The sequence below is a fragment of the Erythrolamprus reginae genome, chromosome 7 (genome assembly GCF_031021105.1).
Source record: "Erythrolamprus reginae isolate rEryReg1 chromosome 7, rEryReg1.hap1, whole genome shotgun sequence".
Classification (NCBI taxonomy): domain Eukaryota; kingdom Metazoa; phylum Chordata; class Lepidosauria; order Squamata; family Dipsadidae; genus Erythrolamprus; species Erythrolamprus reginae.
The window spans coordinates 3,519,988-3,544,959 of NC_091956.1; the positions used below are offsets into that span (position 1 = coordinate 3,519,988).

Consider the following 24,972-nt stretch of genomic DNA (forward strand, 5'->3'; position numbering starts at 1 on the left):
ACTGTGAGCAAAGACTCCCTGTGCAAATAGGGCCGCAACTGGTGCACCAGGCGAACCTGTGCAAATGCCCTCCTCCCCACAGCCGAAAGATGGTGTTCTGAAGTTAAAATGAAAATGTAAATCAGGGAGGTCTCCAACCTTGGCAACTTTAAGACTTGTGGACTTCAGCTACCCAGAGTTGAAGTTCAATTCCCAGAGTTGATGTCCACAAGTCTTAAAGTTGCCAAGGTTGGAGACCTACCCCCCCCTCCCGATCTACATAAATAACTGCTGCAAGGGGTTGGAATTTGCAAACTGTAAGTAGAGCTGGCATCAAGAACAGGAAACACTTCCACATTCTAACCCCCCCACCCCCCCAAAAAATTATGTGCTAATCTGTGTTGGGTTGAGTAAAGTAATACAACACGTTACTCCAGAACAATACCAAACCCGCTGTGCAAATTTTTGCACGTCCCTTGAACAGCTGGGCTGACAGCGAGACAAATGACAAGAGACATTGCCTGTTTTAGAAAGCGGCGTTCGTCAGTGTTAAATCCTCACATATACAGGGTGAGTTCCAAAAGTAATGCAATTATTATTATTTTAAGTAATTTATTGAACAGATTTGCACAAACACTTAAAATTCTTCAAAGTACTGTCCTTGGGCCTCTACACATTTTCTCCAGCGAGTCTGTCGTGACCGGTACGTGCCCTGGAAGGGGTCTTTGTGGACCTCTCGCAAGGTTTTTGTCACGGCTCATTGGATCCCTTCTATGGACAAAAAACGGGTTCCTTTCAGGGCTGGGAACCAAAAGAAGTCTGCTGGGGCGACGTCAGGACTATAGGGGGTTGGGGCAGTGTTGGCACCTGGTGTTTGGCCAGGAACTCGCGGACTCGTAGCGCGTTGTGGCAAGACGTGTTTTTCATCCATAGAAGAGATCCAATCAGCCGTGACAAGGACCTTGTGATGTGTCCCCGAAGACGCCTTCCAGGGCACATACCGGTCATGGCGGAGTTGTTGGAAAAAATGTGTAGAGGCCCAAGGACAGCACTTTGAAGAATTTTAAGTGTTTGTGCAAACCTGTTCAATAAATTACTTTTTAAAAAATCATAGAAAATACAGACAGCCCTGGATTTACAATTAAAAACAGCTCCCCCCGGAGATTAGAACTGCCCCCACCCTCCTTGCCTTTCGTAAACTCCTTAAAACCCACCTCTGCCGTCAGTTATGGGGGAATTGAGTCATCTCCCCCCGGGCCTGTACAGTTTATGCATGGTATCTTTGTGTGTATGTTTGCTTTTAATAAGGGGTTTTTAGTGTTTTTTAAATTAATAGATTTGTTGTACATTGTTTTATTGTTGCTGTGAGCCGCCCCGAGTCTGCAGAGAGGGGCGGGATACAAATCTAATTAATAATAATAATAATAATAATAATAATAATAATAATAATAATAGTTTTTATTACTGTTGTGAGCCACCCCGAGTCTTCGGAGAGGGGCGGCATACAAATCTAATAAATAATTAAAAAATAATAATAATAATTTATTTAGTGACCATTCGAAGTTACGACGACAAAAAAAAAAGTGACTTATGACCGTTAGCCATCCCTGCGCTATCCAATCTCATCTGTTTTTGCAAATCTATAAACATTTTCATCGTTTTATCCGACAAAGCCCCAGACAGAGCAAAGCTGGCCCTGTTTGAGGATAAAAATCAATAAAAGCCCCTTGTTAAGGCAGAAACGGTTTCTGCGTGCGTATCCGTTTAATCGTTGCAAAGAATAAGCAGCATCCCAATTGTGTCGTGTGTTGTACTGGCTGGCTGGTTTTCAGGACAGAAAATGTGACATTTCCCCCATTTTTCTCCGTCCTCCTTCTGAGGATCCGAGTCAAAGCATTGGCAGCCGGATCCTTGGGGAAAAAAAGATTTGGCATCCATATAAGGGCTCGGATTTAGATTAAGAGCAGCTAAAAAATGTCACCCAAGAGCTTGCAAGCTTTCACGCTTGGCCAAAAATCTTTAGCAAGCTGGAGTTTGCAAAAAAAGAAGACATTAAAAAATGGGGAAGAAGTTAAAAAAAAGCCTCAAATGTTTACAGAAATCCCTGAATCGCCGCGAGTGGGTTGGGTGGCCATATAAATTTCACACACACACAAAGAGGGAGAAAGAGAGAGAGAGAGAGAGAATGAGGTTGGAGGAGCCAGGACCATCCGTCAGCCCTCAGATAGAGAGAAGAGGAGAGCAGTGGAAATCTATAGGCTGGTCTTCCTTGATACGGAAGAGCTACTGCTGCTATTTTATTTATTTTTATGTTTTTGTTTTGTCAAGTACGTATTGGTGGTATACAAAGATATAATAATACAGTGGTCCCCTTACTTATGAACTTAATTCGTTTCGTGACCAGGTTCTTAAGTAGAAAAATTTGTAAGTCGAAGCATTTTTTCCCATAGGAATCAATGTAAAAGCAAATAATGCGTGCAAACCCATTAGGAAAGAAATAAATGCTCAGAATTTTGGTGGGTGGTTGTTATTGTTGTTATTATTTATTTATTTATAATAAATTAATAATAATAGTAATAATAATAATAATAATAACAACAACAATTTATTAGATTTGTATGCCGCACCTCTCCGAAGACTTGGGGCAGCTCACAACAATAATAAAAAACAATGTTATAGCGAAGCAAATCTAATATTTAAAATTATTATTGTTGTTATTGTTATTATTTGTACAAACATAGAAGACTGACGGCAGAAAAAGACCTCCTGGTCCATCTAGTCTGCCCTGATACTATTTCCTGTATTTTATCTTAGGATGGATCTATGTTTATCCCAGGCAGGTTTAAATTCAGTTACTGTGGATTGACCAACCACGTCTGCTGGAAGTTTGTTCCAAGGATCTACTACTCTTTCAGTAAAATAATATTTTCTCACATTGCTTCTAATCTTTCCCAAAACTAACCTCAGATTGTGTCCCCTTGTTCTTGTGTTCACTTTCCTATTAAAAACACTTCCCTCCTGAACCTTATTCAGCCCTTTAACATATTTAAATGTTTCGATCATGTCCCCCCTTTTCCTTCTGTCCTCCAGACTATACAGATTGAGTCCATGAAGTCTTTCCTGATACGTTTTAGGCATAAGACCTTCCACCATTTTTGTAGCCCGTCTTTGGACCCCTTCAATTTAATCAATATCTTCAGTTTAATCAATATCTTCTTGTAGGTGAGGTCTCCAGAAATGAACGCAGTTTGTTGGTTCCAATGTACTGTGAAAAGCAATACAATAACAGCCTCAGCCTTCCCTCTTTCTTATTTTCCCTGCTTAAAATAAACATTTTTTAAAAATGTGTTCATATTGTCAGGCTTTTGATGGTTTTTCTATTTTGGGGGGTTTTTTTCGGTGCATTGTCGCAAACATGTTTTGCGTAACAGCTTTGAGAAAGGGTTTTATTAATTTATCCTTCTCATCAGTGCTAATTTTTCACAGCTTGTTGGACAGCGAAAGGGAGGATTAAAAGGCGCTGGCAACCACATTAGCAGCATTTGTGACGGGCTTGGTTTGTGGTGACATTCAAGACGGGACAGCCATGTGCTGTTGTGGTGCGGCCGTGCTCACAACATGCAGGGTTGTTCTTTTAATTACAGGAATATATTTGATTTGATTTGCGGGTTTTTTTGTCGCCCTGCAGCTGGGTACATGTTTCCAAATAAGTAAAGCGAGCATCACGCATCGCAATGCGTGTTGTTTTTTTTCTGTTTGAATGTAGACTGCTCAAAAAAAATAAAGGGAACACTTAAACAACAGAATATAACTCCAAGTAAATCAAACTTCTGTGAAATCAAACTGTCCACCTAGGAAGCAACACTGATTGGCAATCAATTTCTCATGCTGTTGTGCAAATGGAATAGTTGTGCAAATTATTATTATTATTATTATTATTATTATTATTATTATTATTATTATTATTTAGATTTGTATGCCGCCCCTCTCCGAGGACTCGGAGCGACTCACAACAAAAACAATACAAATCCAATACTAAAACAATTTGAAATGAGAATATTTCATTCATTCAGATCTAGGATGTGTTCTTTGAGTGTTCTCTTTATTTTTTCTTGAGCAGTATATTTAGATGTTTTTCCTGATAGGGTTCAAAGCAGTGATGGGCTGCCAAAATTTTTACCGCCACACTGTGGGTATGGCTTATTTTATGGGTGTGGCTTGCTGGCCCTGTGACCAGCTGGGAGTGGCTTGACAATCATGTGACTGGGAGTAGGTGGAGCCTTCCGCCACTATTGGTTGAAAAAATTGGTCCTAACCTGGAGCGACTCACCCTTGGTGTAAGTGGAATGTGATGGGATGTAAGCAATTGTGCTTTTTTTTAAAAATGCACAGTTTTTGTTAGTTTATAATATAGCATGCAAAGAAAATACAAAAGTAAATAGTGGGGGAGTTAGGGAAGGAAAAAGTAGGAAGAAGATCTTTCTAGAGAGCTCTAGAAGGACTAGAACTCGCCGTCTCCTGGTGATTGGCCCAAAGTCACCCAGCCACCTTTCTTCCCTAAGGCTGGACTAGAACTCACCGTCTCCTGGTGATTGGCCCAAAGTCACCCAGCCACCTTTCTTCCCTAAGGCTGGACTAGAACTCACCATCTCCTGGTGATTGGCCCAAAGTCACCCAGCCAGCTTTCATGTGTTAGTCAACACTAGAACTCACAGTCTCCCACTTTCTCGCTGGCGCCGTAGTCAGGGTTGGCTACTTGCTTGTGATGGGAGCTTGAAAATTCAAGCCAAAGTCGCAGAAAGAGTTAAGTGTCTGCCTCTTTTGTGTCGCCGACCTACTCTCCCGCTACTCATTCCTTGCACAACCGGCCCCTCCCTGGGGGCATTTTGTCCGATTGTGGAACAAACGAACCTTCCCTTTCATCCAACGCCGAAAATCAGTTCGTTTTTTGCCCTCCTGTGGCGTCACACAGATTGTGGCGTGCCGAGTAGGAAATGTCGCTCAGGGATTTGGACGGGGGCCAATATTGGTTCAGTGCACATTGTGGTCACTGCAAAAAAAAAGAATAAAATATATATACAGTATTCCATCCAAAGGGACGCAGGCAATCCTCGACTTAGGACCCAGAATTTCCCTGGCTGAGCCGAGACGGTTGCTATGTCAATTAAGCCCCATTTTACGGCCTTTCTTGCTACCGGCGTTAAACGAATCTTTGCCTGTGTTAGTCACACGGTTGTTAAGCGAATTGGCTTTTTGACGTCGCTCGTTGGTAGGTCATTATCAGCTGCTGGGATTTGTGCAGTAGAAGGCAGTTCCGGAGGTATTCTGGTCCGATGCCATGTAGGGCTTTAAAGGTCATTACCACCACTTTGTTTTTCAACCCCCTGTGCATGCGCGAAGCCTTCTGCGCATGCTCAGAGGGCGAAAAAGCGCGTGTAAAGGTGGTACCTGCGGCAAGTAAAGTGAGAATGCAAATCCCACACGAGCGTGCGCAAATCTCACACTTCCGAACCCATAGGTAAGGTAAGTAGATTTTCACCGCTGGACCAAATTCACTTAACAACGCTCTTGCTGAGCCGTGGTCGAAAACCGAGGACTACCTGTACCCACAAAATGGGCAGGATCACCAAATTTTCAGCTGATCGCAAAAGGAGCTTCTGTGTTTGCCGGAGAAGTGATAAACATCTAGAAATAACAAGCGATGATCGTGGTATAATTGAAGGTTGTTTCTTTCACATGGTTGAGTAATTCACACTTTTGTGTCACTCATTCAGTAATTGGGACATTACCTTCACAGTCCGCGGGCAATTACCCACAAATGAGAATCTTACTCAGAAAGTGGATGAATGATAATTCATTTCCTATATTTTTTTCCTCCGCTGCCTTAGCACTGCTGGCCCCTTTAAAATGTTTTCCTAAATGTTCTTTCAGACCCATCCCAAAGAAATAATGTTCCTTCTCTTAGCCAATAAGGTCCCACAGATTTGGGCTTCTCCAGGTCCGTCGACTAAACAATGTCGTTTGGCGGGCCCCAGGGGAAGAGCCTTCTCTGTGGCGGCCCCGGCCCTCTGGAATCAACTCTCCCCGGAGATTAGAACTGCCCCCACCCTCCTTGTCTTTCGCAAATTACTTAAGACCCACCTGTATTGCCAGGCATGGGGGAACTGAGACACCTCCCCCAGGCTTTTATATTTCATGTTTGGTATGTGTGTGTTGCATGGTTTTAAATGATGGGGTTTTATATGTATTTAATATTAGATTTGTTTCATTGTAATAATGTTTTGTTATTGTTGTGAGCCGCCCCAAGTCTTCGGAGAGGGGCGGCATACAAATCTAATAAATTATTATTATTAATAGGTTTTCGGTAACTTCAGATCGTGCAGAATGCAGCTGAGAGAGCAATCATGGGCTTCCCCAAATATGCCCATGTCACATCAACACTCCGCAGTCTGCATTGGTTGCCGATCAGTTTCCAGTCACAATTCAAAGTGTTGGTTATGACCTATAAAGCCCTTCATGGCACCGGACCAGATTATCTCAGGGACCGCCTTCTGCTGCACGAATCCCAGCGACCAGTTAGGTCCCACAGAGTGGGTCTTCTCCAGGTCCCGTCAACTAAACAACGTCGCTTGGCGGGACCCAGGGGAAGAGCCTTCTCTGTGGCGGCCCCGACTCTCTGGAACCAGCTCCCCCCAGAGATTAGAATTGCCCCCACCCTCTTTGCCTTTCGTAAGCTGCTTAAAACCCACCTCTGCCGCCAGGCATGGGGGAATTGAGATACTCTTTCCCCTAAGCCTCTACAATTTTATGCATGGTATATCTGTATGTATGTTTGGTTTTTATAATAATGGGTTTTTAATAGTTTTTAGTATTGGATTGTTATTATTATATGCTTTTTTATTACTGTTGTTAGCTGCCCCGAGTCTGCGGAGAGGGGCGGCATACAAATCCGATAGATAGATAGATAGATAGATAGATAGATAGATAGATAGATAGATAGATAGATAGATAGATGATAGATAGATAGATAGATAGATATTATTATTATTATTAATAATAATAATAATTATTATTATTATTGCTTCACTCCTGATGAGTTTCCATCCCTCGCTTTTTGTCCTGCCTGCTTGGTGCTTTGGAAAACAATGTTCTTTTTTTTAATTATAAGAACATGAAAGATGTAACTGGCTAAAAGCACTTCGTGATTAGCCAGCGTTATTTTTAATTGCAGGAATATTATTGAGCCCAGCGAAGGTCTCCGGGGGTCTTTGTGGGCAATAGAAGACAGTGAATTCTACTCCCACCTTGGTTGTAAAAGCCAGCTGAGTGGTTTTGGGCCAGTACAGTGGTACCTCTACCTAAGAACACCTCTACTTACGAACTTTTCTAGCTAAGAACCGGGTGTTCAAGAGGTTTTTTTGCCTCTTCTCAAGAACATAAAAGAAAAAGATACATTTGTACAATACTTAATGATTGTTATTTCTGACAGTCTCAAAATGGGTGAGAAGTGTAGTCGGGCGGTAGGAAAAACAAGTAGGATGCTTGACTGCATAGCTAGAGATATAACAAGTAGGAAGAGGGAGATTGTGATCCCGCTATATAGAGCACTGGTAAAACCATATTTGGAATAATACTGTGTCCAGTTCTGGAGACCTCACCTACAAAAAGATATTGACAAAATTGAACGGGTCCAAAGACGGGCTACAAGAATGGTGGAAGATCTCAAGCATAAAATGTATCAGGAAAGACTTTATGAACTCAATCTGTAGAGTCTGGAGGACAGAAGGAAAAGGGGGGACATGATCGAAACATTTAAATATGTTAAAGGGTTAAATAAGGTCCAGGAGGGAAGTGTTTTTAATAGGAAAGTGAACACAAGAACAAGGGGACACAATCTGAAGTTAGTTGGGGGAAAGATCAGAAGCAACATGAGAAAATATTATTTTACTGAAAGAGTAGTAGATGCTTGGAACAAACTTCCAGCAGACGTGGTTTGTAAATCCACAGTAACTGAATTTAAACATGCCTGGGATAAACATAGATCCATCCTAAGATAAAATACAGGGAATAGTATAAGGGCAGACTAGATGGATCATGAGGTCTTTTTCTGCCATCAATCTTCTATGTTATATGGGTCAAATAAGCAATGAGGAAACAATTGGTATTAATAAAAATCTTAAGGATACAATCAACAAGTTACAATCATACAGTCATAAGTGGGAGGAAATAAGTGCGAGTACGAGTGCACCAGAGTGCCTTCCGTCCCCTGTCCTGTTGCTCTCCTATATCTCCTATACCTTTCTTCTATTCCTCTATCTCTTCTTCTATTCTTTCATTGATATGTTCTATTAATATACCTTCTTTTCTATTCCTTCTTAGATATATTTTACTATGAGTATCTCCTCCATAACCTTCATCATGTATTTTACTATGTGTATATAGATATATACCCACTAAAACCCTCATTGTGTATTGGACAAAATAAATAAGTAAATAAATAAATAAATGACTGATAGGGATGATGAGAAAAAATTAATAGTAATAGTAATAACTAATAGAATAGAATAGAATTCTGTATTGGCCAAGTGTGATTGGACACACAAGGAGTTTGTCTTTGGTGCAGATGCTCTCAGTGGACATAAAAGAAAAATACACATTTGTCAAGATTCATGAAATACAACACTTAATGATTATAGGAGTCAAATAAGCAATGAGGAAACAATTAATATTAATAAAAAATTTAAGGATACAAGCAACAAGTTACAGTCATAAGTAGGAGGAAGTGGGTGACAGCAATGATGGGAAAATAGTAGTAATAGTAGTGCAGACTCAGTAAATAGTTTGACAGTGTGGAGGGAATTCTTTGTTTAGCAGAGTGAGGGCGTTCGGGGGGAAAACTGTCCTTGTGTCTAGTTGTGTTGGTGTGCAGTAACGGATCTTCTTGTGTGGCAGGTTACCTTAAGTGCGATACGGATGACGGCTGTGACAACAAAGAGGAAGTCGGGGGGGAAGAACTCTTCGACCCGTCAACTCCTCCATCGTGTCGGGGGACAGCATCCGATTCTTTGTGAATGTCAACTTAGATGTCCAGCAGAACGTCACAGGTAAGGACGCTTCCCCGTGAAATTTCTCCGGGTGGCTCTGGGGTCTTGGCGGGGTTGTTTCTGTAGGCTCCTGGGTGCCCTCTGCACTCTGATTGTTTTCTCGCCGACGTTTCGTGACCCAACGAGGTAATGCCATCAGTGCTAGGAGGGAGTTTGAAGAGGGTTTCTTGATGATCTCTGAGCCTGAGGTTGTTTTCTTGTAGATGATTCATGACCTAGCTAGGTAGCACCATCAGTACTAGAAGGGAGTGGGGCTTGCAGAATGGAGAAGGATAGGATAGGATAGAACAGAATAGAGAATAGAATAGAATAGAGCAGTGTTTCCCAACCTTGGTAACTTGAAGATATTTGGACTTCAACTCCCAGAATTCCCCAGGCAGCATTCGCTGGCTGGGGAATTCTGGGAGTTGAAGTCCAAGTATCTTCAAGTTGCCAAGGTTGGGAAACACTGGAATAGAGAATAGAATATTTTTTTTCCTATTTTTTTCTATGTTATCTAAAAGAGATAAATTGATTTCTGACAATAACTATAACTGGACTAAAGAAAGTATACGCAGTTTTGGAAGAATACATAAAATGGTCTTGTACTCGCCTACATTTTATTATGTGTTTTTGATGTATTGTGTTTTGTATTTGAATTTTCTCTATCCACCTTTTCTATCCTATGCATGATTTTATACACTTCGATCAAGTCCCCCCTTATAATTTATAATCCTATAAATAAGATTGATAACCAGGTTACGGCAACCAGACAAATGAAAGAGCGACGCACAGGCTCAAAAGCGGTTGAGCACCATTTCAGCACTGCATTCTGTCCAGATGTGTTGAAACAAGCAACCCAGCCTTCTCGCGCTCGTGGGCTTCCAAAACCTGTTCGGCCGCTATTGACTGTTTCTTCCCCCCTCCCTCCCTTCCCCATTGTTGTCAAGTTCAGAGCCTACGCACGTGTGTTTCTGGTTTGTGTTGACTGGGACAGCAGCCCCGTTCCTCGTGCCAAGACGGGCTAAATTTCTGATTTAAATACTTTGCCCGCCTACATAACAGAGCGTGCGATGCTTGTCTTATTAAAAACTAGAAGATAGCGGTAGAGATTAGAAATATGGGAAAATGTTATTACACATTTTTTGTGGTTGTGAAGTCGCGTTTCACCCGTCGCGAATCCCACGGACAACGTTCCTCCAGGCCTTCCTGTCCTCCACCATTGGGGAAACAACAGGGAGGGTGGAGGCCCTGTTTCCTCCCAGGGGATTCCTAGAGAGGCCCTGCAGAGGCTTCTCCCCGCCTTTTCCGGCCCTGTTTGCTCCCAGGAGGTTCCTAAAGAGGCCCCACGGAGGCTTCTCCCTGCCTTTTCCAGCCCTGTTTCTCCCAGGAGATTCCCAAAGAGGCCCCACAGAGGCTTCTCCCTGCCTTTTCCAGCCTGTTTCTCCCAGGAGATTCCTAGAGAGGCCCTACAGAGGCTTCTCCCTGTCTTTTCCGGACCTGTTTCCTCCCAGGAGATTCATAGAGAGGCCCCACGGAGGCTTCTCACTGCCTTTTCCGGACCTGTTTCCTCCCAGGAGATTCCTAGAGAGGCCCTACAGAGGCTTCTCCCCGCCTTTTCTGGCCCTGTTTCCTCCCAGGGGATTCCTAGAGAGGCCCCACAGAGGCTTCTCCCTGCCTTTCTGGCCCTGTTTCCTTCCAGGAGATTCCTAAAAAGGCCCCACAGAGGCTTCTCCCTGCCTTTTCAGGCCCTGTTTCTCCCAGAAGCTTCCCAAAGAGCCCCCACAGAGGCTTCTCCTTGCCTTTTCCGGCCCTGCTTCCTCCCAGGAGATTCCTAGAGAGGCCCCACAGAGGCTTCTCCCTGCCTTTTCAGGCCCTGTTTCTCCCAGAAGCTTCCCAAAGAGCCCCCACAGAGGCTTCTCCTTGCCTTTTCCGGCCCTGCTTCCTCCCAGGAGATTCCTAGAGAGGCCCCACAGAGGCTTCTCCCCGCCTTTCCGGCCCTGTTTCCTCACAGGAGATTCTTAGAGAGGCCCTACAGAGGCTTCTCTCCACCTTTTCCGGCCCTGTTTCCTCCCAAGAGATTGCTAGAGAGGCCATACTGAGGCTTCTCCCCGCCTTTTCCGGCCCTGTTTCCTCCCAAGAGATTCCTAGAGAGGCCCTACAGAGGCTTCTCCCCGCCTTTCCGGCCCTGTTTCCTCACAGGAGATTCCTAGAGAGGCCCCACGGAGGCTTCTCCCCGCCTTTTCTGGCCCTATTTCCTCCCAGGAGATTCCTAGGGAGGCCCCAAGGAGGCTTTTCCAGTTACAGTTTCGGAGGCTCGGGTATGTAAGTGGAAAATGGTTCTTGAGAAGAGGCAAAGAAATCTTGAACACCCGGTTCTTATCTAGAAAAGTTCGTAAGTAGAATCATAGTTTGCGAATCGGAAGCAAAATCGTGCCCAGCCAGGATGCAAAATGATTCGATGTGTCGGGACTTTTTTTTAATCTGCAATTTATATTCCCAAGTTGGATCCGCTCCAGTATCATCGTACGATCCTCTCTTTGGTAGCAGCTGTAAAATGTGCAGCAGACATTTATGAACTGATAAGATATATTTAGTGCAATTGTTATTTTGTTTGTTTTTAAATAATCAATCCTTGGGGAACCGTTCGAGCCAAGAAAGTTAGCAAAGTCTCTGTGGTACCTGAGCTGCAAATGGGAATTCTTCAGAGGTTTAGAACATAGAAGAAGGAGGTCGGAAGGGGCCTTGGAGGTCCTCTAGTCCAGCCCCCTGCTGGAAGACTGGATCCTGTTCCAGTTCAGACAAATGGTTCTTGGAAACTCCAGCGATGGTCCGTGGAGCATCCGCAACTTCTGGAGGCAAAGTCTTCTGTTGATTGGAGCACCGTTGAAATGGAGTACTACCTCCTTATGAAACCCTTAGGAAAACTCCCTTATGAAACCAGGTTGCAACGCCTTGGTCTCTTCAGCCTTTAAGGGGGGACTTGATCGAAGTGTATAAAATCATGCATGGGATAGAAAAGGTGGAGAGAGAAAAATTCTTTTCTCTATCACACAATACTAAGACATAGGGGCCCCTCCCTAAAGCTCATAGGTAAGGAAGCAAGGACAAATGAAGGGAAATATTTCTTCACCCAGAGGGTCCTTGGTTGGTGGAATTCCCTTCCAGAAGAGGTCGTGACAGCTGTCAGCCTGGAGAGCTTCAAGGCAGGATTAGACAGATTCATGGATGCCAAGTGTATCATTGGTGGTTATTGAAACGGATGTCCATGTGCCGGCTCTATGTTGGTTGAGGCAGGCAGGGTTCCCTTGGGTACCATTTGTTGGGGGTCAAAGGAAAGGGAGGGTTTTGCCTTCTCTCTCTGCTCAAGATCCCCATGGACAATTGGTGGGCCACTGTGGGCCACAGAATGCTGGACTCGATGGGCTTTGGCCCGATTCAGCATGACTCTTGTTAGGTTCTTATGATTAAATGTTCTCGCTGCCAGGAAATTTCTCCTTAGCTTTTTGCCCTCGGAAAAAGGCAATTTGCAAATTGTTAGGAAAGGTTCCTGTTGAACATTCAGGGCTAAGTTGAAAGAATTTATTATTTTATTTTATTTTATTTTATTTATTTTTATTAGATTTGTATGCCGCCCCTCTCCGCAGACTCGGGGCGGCTAACAACAATAGTGAAACAACATATAACAAATCTAATATTTAAAATAATTTAAAAAACCCTAATTTAAAAAACCAAACATACACACAAACATACCATGCATAAATTGTATAGGCCTAGGGGGAAGGGCATAGCTCAATTCCGCCATGCCTGACGACAGAGGTGGGTTTTAAGGAGCTTACGAAAGGCAAAGAGGGTGGGGGCAATTCTGATCTCAGGGGGGAGTTGCTTCCAGAGGGTCGGGGCCGCCACAGAGAAGGCTCTTCCCCTGGGTCCTGCCAAATGACATTGTTTAGTCGACGGGACCCAGAGAAGGCCAACTCTGTGGGACCTAACTGGTCGCTGGGATTCGTGCGGCAGAAGGCGGTCCCGGAGATATTCTGGTCCGATTTTATATATTTTATATATTTTATATATTTTATATATTTTATATATTTTATATATTTTATATATTATTTTATATATTATTTTATATATTATTTTATATATTATTTTATATATTTTATATATTATTTTATATATTTTATATATTATTTTATATATTATATAGAATCGTCACTTTAGACAGTCACTAAACAAACAGTTGTAAGTCGAGGACCACCCACGATGGATTTGTGGACGGTTCCCACAAGGATGTCCTTTGATTTGAAATTTCCTCGTTCGTCGCCCGAGTCGCTCTCGGATTTTGGCCGGCGTTAGGAGGCCGTGTCAGATCTCGCTCTATGCCTCAAGCGAGATTTTAATGCCTTCCAGATGCGGTAGATGTTTAAACCCCATTTTTTCCCCCCACGAAGTTGGCGCAGGTACAACACAGCATTTACAATGGAGGCTTTTTTTTTTAAAAAAAAATGTTTTAAACTTAAAACTTTTAATTTGAACATTTCCTGTCTCGGTTGTCTGGAAGCATTTAACCGTACCCTGTAGGTCGGCATTGTTTAAGTACCCGTTGTGCCTCGGTGTGAGTGCGTTGTGTTGAGCGTGTGTTTGGTTTTGAAAGTCCCATCGCTCTTAATTAGTTTTTCGAAATCTGGCCCATTGGCGCAAAAGAAAACTTTTTACTCCACCTGGCAGGATTTTCTGAAAGAGACGGGATTTAAAAATAAAATGAAATCAGGAATTGGCGCGTGAGAAGGTAGAAGCATGAGATTGGTTGACTCGGCCTTTCAGCCTTCCGTCGTCGGTAAAGTGAGGACCCAGATTCTCTTTGCCTCTTGCTCTCTCCCTCCGTCTCCTTTCTCGCCTTCCGTGTCTCCCTCCCACTCTCTACATCTCCCTTTCGAAACGTGGCCTCCAGGAAGGACGTCTTTGTGACGTCAAAGCTCCTCCCATGGAATTCCCTATTGGGATTCCCCACCTCCTTTCCAGCCTCCAGATTGGCCGAAAACGCCACCGCCGATCGCAAAAATGGCGCTCCACCAGGCGCCGCCGCCCGGCTGTAACCTCCTGAAACAGCCAGGCGCTTCTCGGCGGCCTCCGGAACCCGAACCTGAACTTTCGGGTTTGGCGTTTGGGAGAACGCCGAGAAGCACCCCGGCTGTTTCAGAAGGTGACAGCCGGGCGGTGGTGCTTCTCGGCGGCCTCCCGAACCCGAAAAGTTTGGGTTCGGGTTCGGGAGAATGCCGAGAAGCCCCCCGGCTGTTTTAAAAGGTGATAGCCGGGCGGCAGCGTCCAGCGGAGTGCCATTTTGCGATTTCCCCCCCCCCTTTGCACGCATTAATCGCTTTTACATTGTTTCCTATGGGAAACAATGTTTCATCTTACGAACTTTTTGCCTTACGAACCTACTTCCGGAACCAATTAAGTTCGTAAGACGAGGTATTACTGTATTTTCTATTACGCCCCACCCCCACCCCCGGAAACAGTAAACATTTTGTGTCCCCTCAACTCTCCGCCGTGATGGCAAATAGTCCCCAAATTGCGCCCCACCGCGAGAAGCGCATCCCATCTGTCAGCTGGGCCGGTACCTCCGTCGCGTTCCTCAGCGTTGTTGTGTCCAGGGCATCCCGTTTTAAAACCAAATGTCTCGCGAGTTTGATCAAACTTCTCGAACTTGCAAGACGTTTTCCTTTAGAACGGGCTGCCTTGGACACAACGCTGAGGAACGCGACGGAGGTACCGGTACAAATGTGAAGTGGGACGCGCGTCCTATTCCCTGCAGCCAAAAAAGCACGTTCCCCGGGGTCACGTACCTCCCCTGGCTCCATACGCCCCCTCAGGGTGGGGCGCCCCCCCACCTATTTGAGAAGCCCTGCTTCTGCGGCCTGCTGTTGTGATGATCCAACGGTCAATTTTACGAGGATTTCACAGAAAGTAGCTCTTGGTTTAATGTCTTTTGGCATCTCGGGTGTAAATCTTTGCGGCGGTATTTACCACGCGGGGCCTGGTTTCAATTCGAACCTGATTTAGCATAAATTTATCCCGCGATTTATGCGTCCTGCTCCTCCTTTGGCGCTTCCGATCACGCCTTCATCTTTTCTCCTCCTTTCACCTCCACGGAGATTTCTTTCATAATTGCCACGGTCTTGTTCTGTAATTACCACACTCGCTAATTGCTACATTGTGCGAGCGGTTGGTCAAAAACAAGGCGGCAATAATTCCTGCGGGTCCGTGTAGCGCCCCCCCCCCCCGAGGGACCTTCGCGGCATTGCTAGAAGCCACAATCTGTTCAGTTTTAAATACAAGCCCAGTTGCTAGCGGTAGTATCCTAATTGTAAATTAAAACCAGTTGTAAAGATATTGCAGGGCATTCAAACACCTGATTTATTCTTCTTGGCTCCGGTTTCCCTCCGGCTTGCCAGAATCTGAGCTGGGGGATTTGTAGAAAATACAACCAAGTAGATATTTTCTCCCTGTTGCAAACTTTCTTAAAGCTCTAGTGTTATCTCCGGTTAGTAAAAGCAGAGGTGAGGGGAGCTTTCTGGAATGCAGAGTGTGTGTTGCAAAAAGTCTCTTCTAGGGTTCAGTATATTACTTGTCTTGATATGTTAGGAAAGTCTTCAGGGCAATGTGCTGGCCCAAAAACCAGGAGGTGGTGAGTTCTAGTCCCACCTTAGACATTAAAGTTGGCTGGTTACTTTGGGCCAATCACCAGGAGATGTGAGTTCAAATGCCACCTTAGGCCCATCTGTCTGTCCATCACCCTGGGGGGGATCATTGACCCCCTCGGAGAGGGTCCGCAACTTGGGCGTCCTCCTCGATCCACAGCTCACATTAGAGAAACATCTTTTAGCTGTGGCGAGGGGGGCGTTTGCCCAGGTTCACTTGGTGCACCAGTTGCGGCCCTATTTGGACCGGGAGTCACTGCGCACAGTCACTCATGCCCTCATCACCTCGAGGCTCGACCACTGCAATGCTCTCTACATGGGGCTACCTCTGAAAAGTGTTTGGAAACCTCAGGTCGTGCAGAATGCAGCTGCGAGAGCAATCATGGGCTTCCCTAAGTATTATAAAATTTGGGGAAAGTTTTATGAATGGCTGGAAACTAGAAATAGTTAAAATAGTTAAGGGGCGTGTATAAGTGCACCAGCGTGCCTTCCGTCCCCTGTCTTATTGTTTCTTAATATTTTTTTAATTCCTTTTTTTTTACTACCATCATGTATGTGAATGTTATTATTTCTAATGTTTTTCTAATCTTTCATCTCTTTACTGGTGTAATGTATATAAATACTATTATATCTTCACGTACTACTTCCATTATGTGCTAGACAAATAAATACATAAAATAAATAAATAATAAAAATGGTTTGGAAACAATGGTATAAGAATTAGAAAATAGTTGGTGGTGACCCGGATGACCAAGAAAGTAACGGTGGCAGCATTAGATAATAATGCAACACAGATTTAAGGTAGTTTAGACCAGATATTATTGTGAATGAGCCTAATTTGATTTGCTGGGAGCGATAGAATTCTCGTTTTCGATAACAACAAGAAAATGGTATAACGATAGAAGAGATATTGGCAGTTTTGAATTTTGAATGTAAGTGCTATCTAATAAGTAGGATTCCAGATATTGGAAAGATGGGATATAACTGTTCTAAATGTTAATGTGGTTGCTTGTATCCTAAAATGTTAATGGTGTTGCTTGTATCCTTAAGATTTTTATTAATATTGATTGTTTCCTCATTGCTTATTTGACCCCTATGACAATCATTAAGTGTTGTACCACATAATTCTTGAGAAATGTATATTTTTTCTTTTATGTACACTGAGAGCATCTGCAACCAAAGACAAATTCCTTGTGTGTCCAATCACACTTGGCCAATAAAATTCTATTCTATTCCCATTTCTATTCTATTCTATTCCAAATTCTATTCTATTCCAAATTCTATTCTGTTCTATTCTATTCCAAATTCTATTCCAAATCCTATTCTATTCTAGTCCAAATTCTATTCCAAATTCTATTCTATTCTATTCCAATTTTTATTCTGTTCTATTCTATTCCAATTTCTATTCCATTCTATTCCAAATTCTATTCTATTCTATTCCAATTTTTATTCTGTTCTATTCTATTCCAATTTTTATTCTGTTCTATTCTATTCCAAATTCTATTCTATTCTATTCCAATTTCTATTCTGTTCTATTCTATTCCAAATTCTATTCTATTCTATTCCAATTTCTATTCTGTTCTATTCTATTCCAAATTCTATTCTGAATTCTATTCTATTCCAATTTCTATTTTATTCTATTCTATTCCAATTTCTATTCTATTCCATTCTATTCCATTCCATTCTAGTCTATTCTAAAACAAGGAAGAGAGGCTCCTAGAAGCTTTTTCGCTTTTTATCAGATAAGAAAATGCCATATATAAGTAATGTTAGGCATGTAGGATGTCTTTTTTTCTGATGTAGGTTTTTATTGTATGGTGGAGAAAAATGAGAAAAAAAATTAAGTCCAACATCACTCCCAGTCAAAACGAGTAACGCAACAACAACACACACACAAATCTGCTTTTTCTTTTATTTTTTATTTTTTTGTCCAAGTTCTCCACGCTTGGATTTCTTTTCTTTTTTTTAAAGACTATTTGCAGAGCAGGAAGCGTCTTTGTTCGCTCTAATAATGGGGCTGGACCGGCCCTTCGGCAGACAAGCGCCGATTGATGGATCTGGTCCCACCTTTTCTTTTTTTTTTTTGCACAATAGCTTGTCCCCAGATTCGGAGTCAAGGGTTTCCTGAAAGACTCCCGAGACGCACGCAGGCACATACGCGGAGCCTGCCAGGCGGCTCGACCGGTTGAATAGTTTCCAAAACCCCCAGCGGGAGGCGGGAGGCAGAAGGGATGGAATTTGGCTCCTGGAATAATTGGTATAGAAAGGAGGCGCGAGGGCTTCGGAGGGAAGCCCGTTCGAGTGGCGCCGGCAAATTCCTTCCAGGCAAAGAACCTGTGTTTTTGGAGACTTTGAATGCACATCGCTACACGAGACAATGGCTGTGTTTCCTTGCATTTAAGGCCGCCGGGTTTTTTCCTCTCGCCACGCACAATAGCCCACCCGTCCAAGCTCTATCTGATAAATTCTTATTTTAGAAAGCTTGATAGCGGGGTGGCAGGCCGGTCACTTAAGGCCTTTTTTATCAGGCGTGGAAGGTCTTAAACAAAACATAGAAACATAGAAGACTGACGGCACAAAAAGACCTCCTGGTCCATCTAGTCTGCCCTTATACTATTTCCTGTATTTTATCTTAGGATGGATCTATGTTTATCCCAGGCATGTTTCAATTCAGTGACTGTGGATTTACCAACCACATCTACTGGACGTTTGTTCCAAGCATCTACTACTCTTTCAGTAAAATATTTTTTTTTTCCACGTTGCTTCTGATCTTTCCCCCAACTAACCTCAGATTGTGTCCCCTTGTTCTTGGGTTCACTTTCCTTGTGAACTTGATCAAAGTATAGAAAATCCTGCATGGGATAGAAAAGCTGGATGGAGAAAAATTATTTCCTCTATCACACAATACTAGGACAAGGGGGCCCTCCCTAAAGCTCACAGGTCAGAAAGTGAGGACAAATCAAGGGAAATATTTCTTCACCCAGAGGGTCATTGGTTGATGGAATTCCCTTCCAGAAGAGGTTGTGACAGCTGTCAGCCTTGATAGCTTCAAGGCAGGATGAGACAGATTCATGGATGCCAAGTGTATCCATGGTGGTTATTGAAATGGATGTCCATGTGCTGCCTCTATGTTGGTTGAGGCAGGCAGAGTTCCCTTGGGGACTATTTGTTGGGGGTCAAGGGAAAGGGGGGGTCTTGCCTTCTCTTTCTGCTCAAGATCCCCATGGACAATTGGTGGGCCACTGTGGGACACAGAATGCTGGACTCGAGGGGCTTTGGCCCCATTCACCATGGCTCTTCTTAGTTTCTTATCTTCTCATGTCTACTTATTTATTATTATTATTATTATTTATTTATTAGATTTGTATGCCACCCCTCTCCGCAGACTCGGGGCGGCTAACAACAATAAAAAGACAATGTAAACAAATCTAATATTAAAAATAATCTAAAAAACCCCAATTTAAAGAACCAATCATACATACAAACATACCATGTATAAATTCTATAAGCCTAGGGGCAAGGGAAAATTTCAATTCCCCCGTGCCTGACGACAGAGGTGGGTTTTGAGGAGCTTGCGAAAGGCAAGGCGGGTGGGGGCAACTCTGATATCTGGGGGGAGTTGGTTCCAGAAGGTCGGGGCTGCCACAGAGAAGGCTCTTCTCCTGGGTCCCGCCAGACGACATTGTTTAGTCGATGGGACCCGGAGAAGGCCAACTCTGTGGGACCTAACTGGTCGCTGGGATTCGTGTGGCAGAAGGCGGTCCCGGAGGTATTCTGATCTACTTAGCAACAGTATTATTGGGCTCAGATCTGGCCATAACTCGAGGACTATCTGTATAGCTCAGTTGCAATGCAAGGGTCGGGATGATTAATCCCACTTCCGTATGGTTGGAACTTTAAGATCAGGCCAGGAAAACGGAGCATCGTCGGTCGGGTCTCCTGATCTCCAGAATATGCAGTTTTATCCCTTCCATCGTGCTCAGCCAGGGTGATTATACAGCGGTTGGGGATGATGGGAGCCTGACACCCTTAGATTTCCTGGTAGGATTTGGGGGGAGGCATAGCCAGTTTGCAAACGTTGGCCCTCAATTCCCTTCCTACCCACCACGCCGGCTTTTAAAAAACAACAACCCAACCCTGGAATTAATTCATTTCGGCTCCGAAGATCCCGAATAAACAGAAATCCTTGAGGAATAGTGATGAAATAATCTCAACGAGTCGAAAATAGAACAGAAAAACAACTTTAGGCTGTTTGCATTCAGAGGCGAGCGGCTTTCGCATGAAATAAAATTGCTGTATTTTTCAGAGTATATGACCCTAAAAGAGGGTGGAAATGTCGGTGCGTCTTACATATTGAACACAGTCATTTTTGGCCTCCCGAAGCCTCGCCCCCCGCCTCTCATTTCTGTGAAAAATGTGCCTGGTTTTTTTGCAAAAGTTTTGTGTCTAGAGGGTTTCGGAGGCTGGGGAAAGGTAAAAACGCCCCTATTTTTGCGGAAAAAAATGGGTGGAAAACGGGGCCTTTTTTTGGCTGCCCCCAGGAGCACTCCGCAGGCCTCCCAAACCCTCTATGCACCCCCTTTTTGCAAAAATAGGCTGTTGTGGAAACTTTGCATTAATCAGCTTGAGCACAGAGCTGTCCTAAATGGAGGTTAATCTAATCCTACGTACCTTCTGCTCTGGCAATCTCACACTACTTACCAGAGTTTACAAAACTTTCGCCAGACCCATCCTCGAATACAGCTCATCCGTTTGGAACCCATATCGCATCTCAGACATTAACACCCTTGAAAATGTCCAGAGATACTTCACCAGAAGAGCCCTTCACTCCTCCACTCGAAACAGAAGACCCTACGAGACTAGACTTACAATCCTGGGTCTAGAAAGCTTAGAACTGCGATGCCTTAAACATGATCTAAGTATTGCCCACGAGATAATATGCTGCAATGTCCTGCCTGTCAAAGACTACTTCAGCTTCAACCACAACAACACAAGAGCACACAACCGATTCAAGCTTAATATTAACCGCTCCAAACTTGACTGTAAAAAATACAACTTTAGTCATTGGGTTGTCGAAGCGTGGAACTCCTTACTGGACTCTATAGTATCATCCCCTAACCCCCAACATTTTTCCCTTAGACTATCCACGGTTGACCTGTCCAGATTCCTAAGAGGTCAGTAAGGGGCGTACTTAAGCGCACTAGAGTGCCTTCCGTCCCCTGTCCTATAGTCTCTCCTATATCTCGTATTTCTTCTCTACTATATCCTCTATAACCTTCATTGGCAGTAGGAAAAGCAAGTAGGATGCTTGGCTGCATAGCTATAGGTATAACAAGCAGGAAGAGGGAGATTGTGATCCCCTTATATAGAGCACTGGTGAGACCACCTTTGGAATACTGTGTTCAGTTCTGGAGACCTCACCTACAAAAAGATATTGACAAAATTGAAGGGGTCCAAAGACGGGCTACAAGAATGGTGGAAGGTCTTAAGCATAAAACGTATCAGGAAAGACTTCATGAACTCAATCTGTATAGTCTGGAGGACAGAAGGAAAAGGGGGGACATGATCGAAACATTTAAATATGTTAAAGGGTTAAATAAGGTCCAGGAGGGAAGTGTTTTTAATAGGAAAGTGAACACAAGAACAAGGGGACACAATCTGAAGTTAGTTGGGGGAAAGATCAAAAGCAACGTGAGGAAATATTATTTCACTGAAAGAGGAGTAGATCCTTGGAACAAACTTCCAGCAGACGTGGTTGGTAAATCCACAGTAACTGAATTTAAACATGCCTGGGATAAACATATATCCATTGTAAGATGAAATACAGGAAATAGTATAAGGGCAGTCTAGATGGACCATGAGGTCTTTTTCTGCCGTCAGTCTTCTATGTTTCTATTGTGTATTATTGTGTATTGGACAAAATAAATAAATTAAATAAATAAAATAAAAGGTCATCCAACAATTAATCCATCAGCAAATAATCAGTAACTTTTCTCTCTCTCTCTTTTCTTTTAGCAGAAAGTGATGGCTCTGGTTGCGTTTTATTGCACACATCAAGAAAAGTAGGTACAATTTCACTTTAACTATTGTACTTTTGCGACTTTCTAACCAGCAATGTAAATGGGGAAGCCAGGTTCACTTAACAACCTAACTTAACAACTGCAGCTATTCACTTAGCAACCGTGGCAAGGAAGATTGCAGAACGGGGCCAAAGTCACTCAACCACCGTCTCGCTCAGCGACAGAAATTTTAAGTCCAGTAGCGGTCGTAAGTCAATAACTGGTTTCTGCATTTTTATGACAGTAAATCTTTGGTTGTTTCAAAGTCGGCTGTTGGATGTTGTCCATCCATCTGGACAATTCCTGGATTACTGATAATAATTATAATTAATAATAATAACAACAACAACAACAGAGTTGGAAGGCACCTTGGAGGTCTTCTAGTCCAACCCCCTGCTTAGACAGGAAACCCTACACCACTTCAGACAGATGGATATACAACATCTTCTTAAAAACTTCCAGTGTTGGGGCATTCACAACTTCTGGAGGCAGGTAGTTCCACTGATTAATTGTTCTATATGTCAGGAAATTTCTCCTTAGTTCTAAGTTGCTTCTCTCCTTGTTTAGTTTCCACCCATTGCTTCTTGCTCTGCCCTCAGGAGCTTTGAAAAATAGCTTAACTCCCTCTTCTTTGTGGCAACCCCTGAGATATTGGAAGTCTGCTATCATGTCTCCCCTGGTCCTTCTTTTCATTAATACCCAGTTCCTGCAACCACATGTTTCATATGTTTTAGCCTCCAGTCCCCTAGTCCTCTTTGTTGCTCTTCTCTGCACTTTTTCTAGAGTCTCAATATCCGTTTTGCATCATGGTGACCAAAACTGAATGCAGGATTCCAAGTGTGGCCTTACCAAGACCTTATAAAGTGATATTAACACTTCACGTGACCTTGATTCTATTCCTCTGTTGATGCAGCGTAGAACTGTGTTGGCTTTTTTGGCAGCTGCTGCACACGGCTGGTTCCTATTTAAATGGTTGTCCACTAGGACTCCAAGCCCTTCATGGCATCGGACCAGAATACCTCCGGGACCGCCTTCTGCCGCACGAATCCCAGCGACCGATTAGGTACCACAGAGTTGACCTTCTCCGGGTCCCGTCGACTAAACAATGTCATCTGGCGGGTCCCAGGGGAAGAGCCTTCTCTGTGGCGGCCCCGACTCTCTGGAACCAGCTCCCCCCGGAGATTAGAACTGCCCCCACCCTCCTTGCCTTCTGTAAACTCCTTAAAACTCACCTCTGCTGTCAGGCATGGGGGAATTGAGGCATTCCCCCTCCCTCCCCCGGGGCCTATACAATTTATGTGTGGTATGTCTGTGTGTATGTCTGGTTTAATAATGGGTTTTTTTGTTTTTTTTTTAATTCATTAGATTTGTTGTGAATTGTTTTATTGTATGTTGTGAGCCGCCCCGAGTCTACGGAGAGGGGCGGCATACAAATCAAATCAATCAATCAATCTTACTACTGTTGAGCAAGGGACCACATAAATTGGACCTGTGCATTTGTTTCTCTTGCCTAAATGCAGTTGTTCCGTGTTTCTTTTTACCGTAGGACCTTCTAGCAAAACCTGGTGTTCACCCGAGTCAGAAATGGCTGTGATGTAATTGTTATGACAATCTAGACCTTGCAATTGTTAGGAAAAGTCAGATGTCATGCACACAAGGAGGAAATAGCTCAAGGGTTGGTTTTGAAGTAGAAAAACACTCCGGGTAGGAAATGTAACTCATCTGTCGCTCCCAGATTTTCCTCACTGGGTACGACACGCGGACCTTTAAACCCTAATCCGTTCAGAAGGTCCCCGATTTGGGAAGTCAGAGAAACGTAGTACAAAGAGCCGGACACCCCACTGCCCCATCAATGCGCGGCAATATCCATATCCTTTAATCAAAACTTTGAGGCCACATCCTGCCGGCTCGTGCAGAATTCTCATTTATGGGTTGCTATCCACATCTGTCCCCTTTGCCGAGTTTGATTAGCGCATGGAGTACTATAAAACTATTGTAAAAGAAAGTTCATTTCCTGCTGGACGAAGGCCGGGGAGGCGGGTTTTCCAAATTGGACAGATGAAACGTAAAACCTAGTGTCGGCACTTTCACCGCTAAGCCCTTTGATGGGTTTGCTGACTTCTGACATTGTTCGCGGCCTTTCCTTCCACAGCGGGTAGCGGGGGACGAGGCCCAAAGGATGTGCAACGTCTTGTAATTCGCCTGTTTTTGGGGGGCGCTCCATCAAAGCTGGGTGGAGAAGGAAATGGTGCGGATCCGGGCTAGGGGTTTTTAATTGGTCTCGATGGCGTTGATGCAGAAACGAAGGTCGGTTATAAAAATTATCGCCACCAGAGATATTTGGAGTCCACCCATCCTTCCGAAGTTGAGAAAAATAATTTTTAGGGAAGTGGAACACAGGGCCATCCTGCGCAGGATTTATTTATCTATCTATCTATCTATCTATCTATCTATCTATCTATCTATCTATCTATCTATCTATCTATCTATCATCTATCTATCTATCTTTCTTTCTATCTATCTATCTTTCTATCTATCTATCTTTCTATCTATCTATCTTTCTATCTATCGATCGATCGATCGATCGATCTTTCTATCTTTCTGTCTGTCTGTCTGTCTGTCTGTCTGTCTGTCTGTCTGTCTGTCTGTCTGTCTGTCTGTCTATCTATCTATCTATCTATCTATCTATCTATCTATCTATCTATCTATCTATCTATTTATTGGATTTGTATGCCGCCCCTCTCCGCAGACTCGGGGCGGCTAACAACAGTGATAAAAAAACAGCATGTAACAATCCAATACTAAACAACTAAAAGACCCCTTATTATAAAACCAAACATACATACAAGCATACCATGCATAAATTGTAAGGCCTAGGGGGAAAGAATATCTCAGTTTTAAGAAGCTTACGAAAGACAAGGAGGGTGGGGGCAATTCTAACCTCTGGGGGGAGTTGGTTCCAAAGGGCCGGGGCCGCCACAGAGAAGGCTCTTCCCCTGGGTCCCGCCAAACGACATTGTTTAGTTGACGGGACCCGGAGAAGGCCCACTCTGTGGGACCTAACCGGTCGCTGGGATTCGTGCAGCAGAAGGCGGTCTGGTGCCATGAAGGATGCGCACAATGGTTGGCTCCGACCGCTACAGCTAATTG

The 24,972-nt window shown here is 43.7% G+C and overlaps 1 protein-coding gene across 1 annotated transcript in view; it reads left to right on the forward strand.

Annotated features, from left to right (window-relative positions):
* The window catches only part of SLC4A11 (solute carrier family 4 member 11), a 95,633-nt gene that overhangs the window by 26,152 nt on the left and 44,509 nt on the right, over positions 1 to 24,972 (forward strand). The window contains 3 exon segments of the mRNA XM_070756857.1: positions 8,932 to 9,000; positions 9,003 to 9,083; positions 21,779 to 21,825. Of these exon segments, the coding sequence (XP_070612958.1) occupies positions 8,932 to 9,000; positions 9,003 to 9,083; positions 21,779 to 21,825 (197 nt within the window).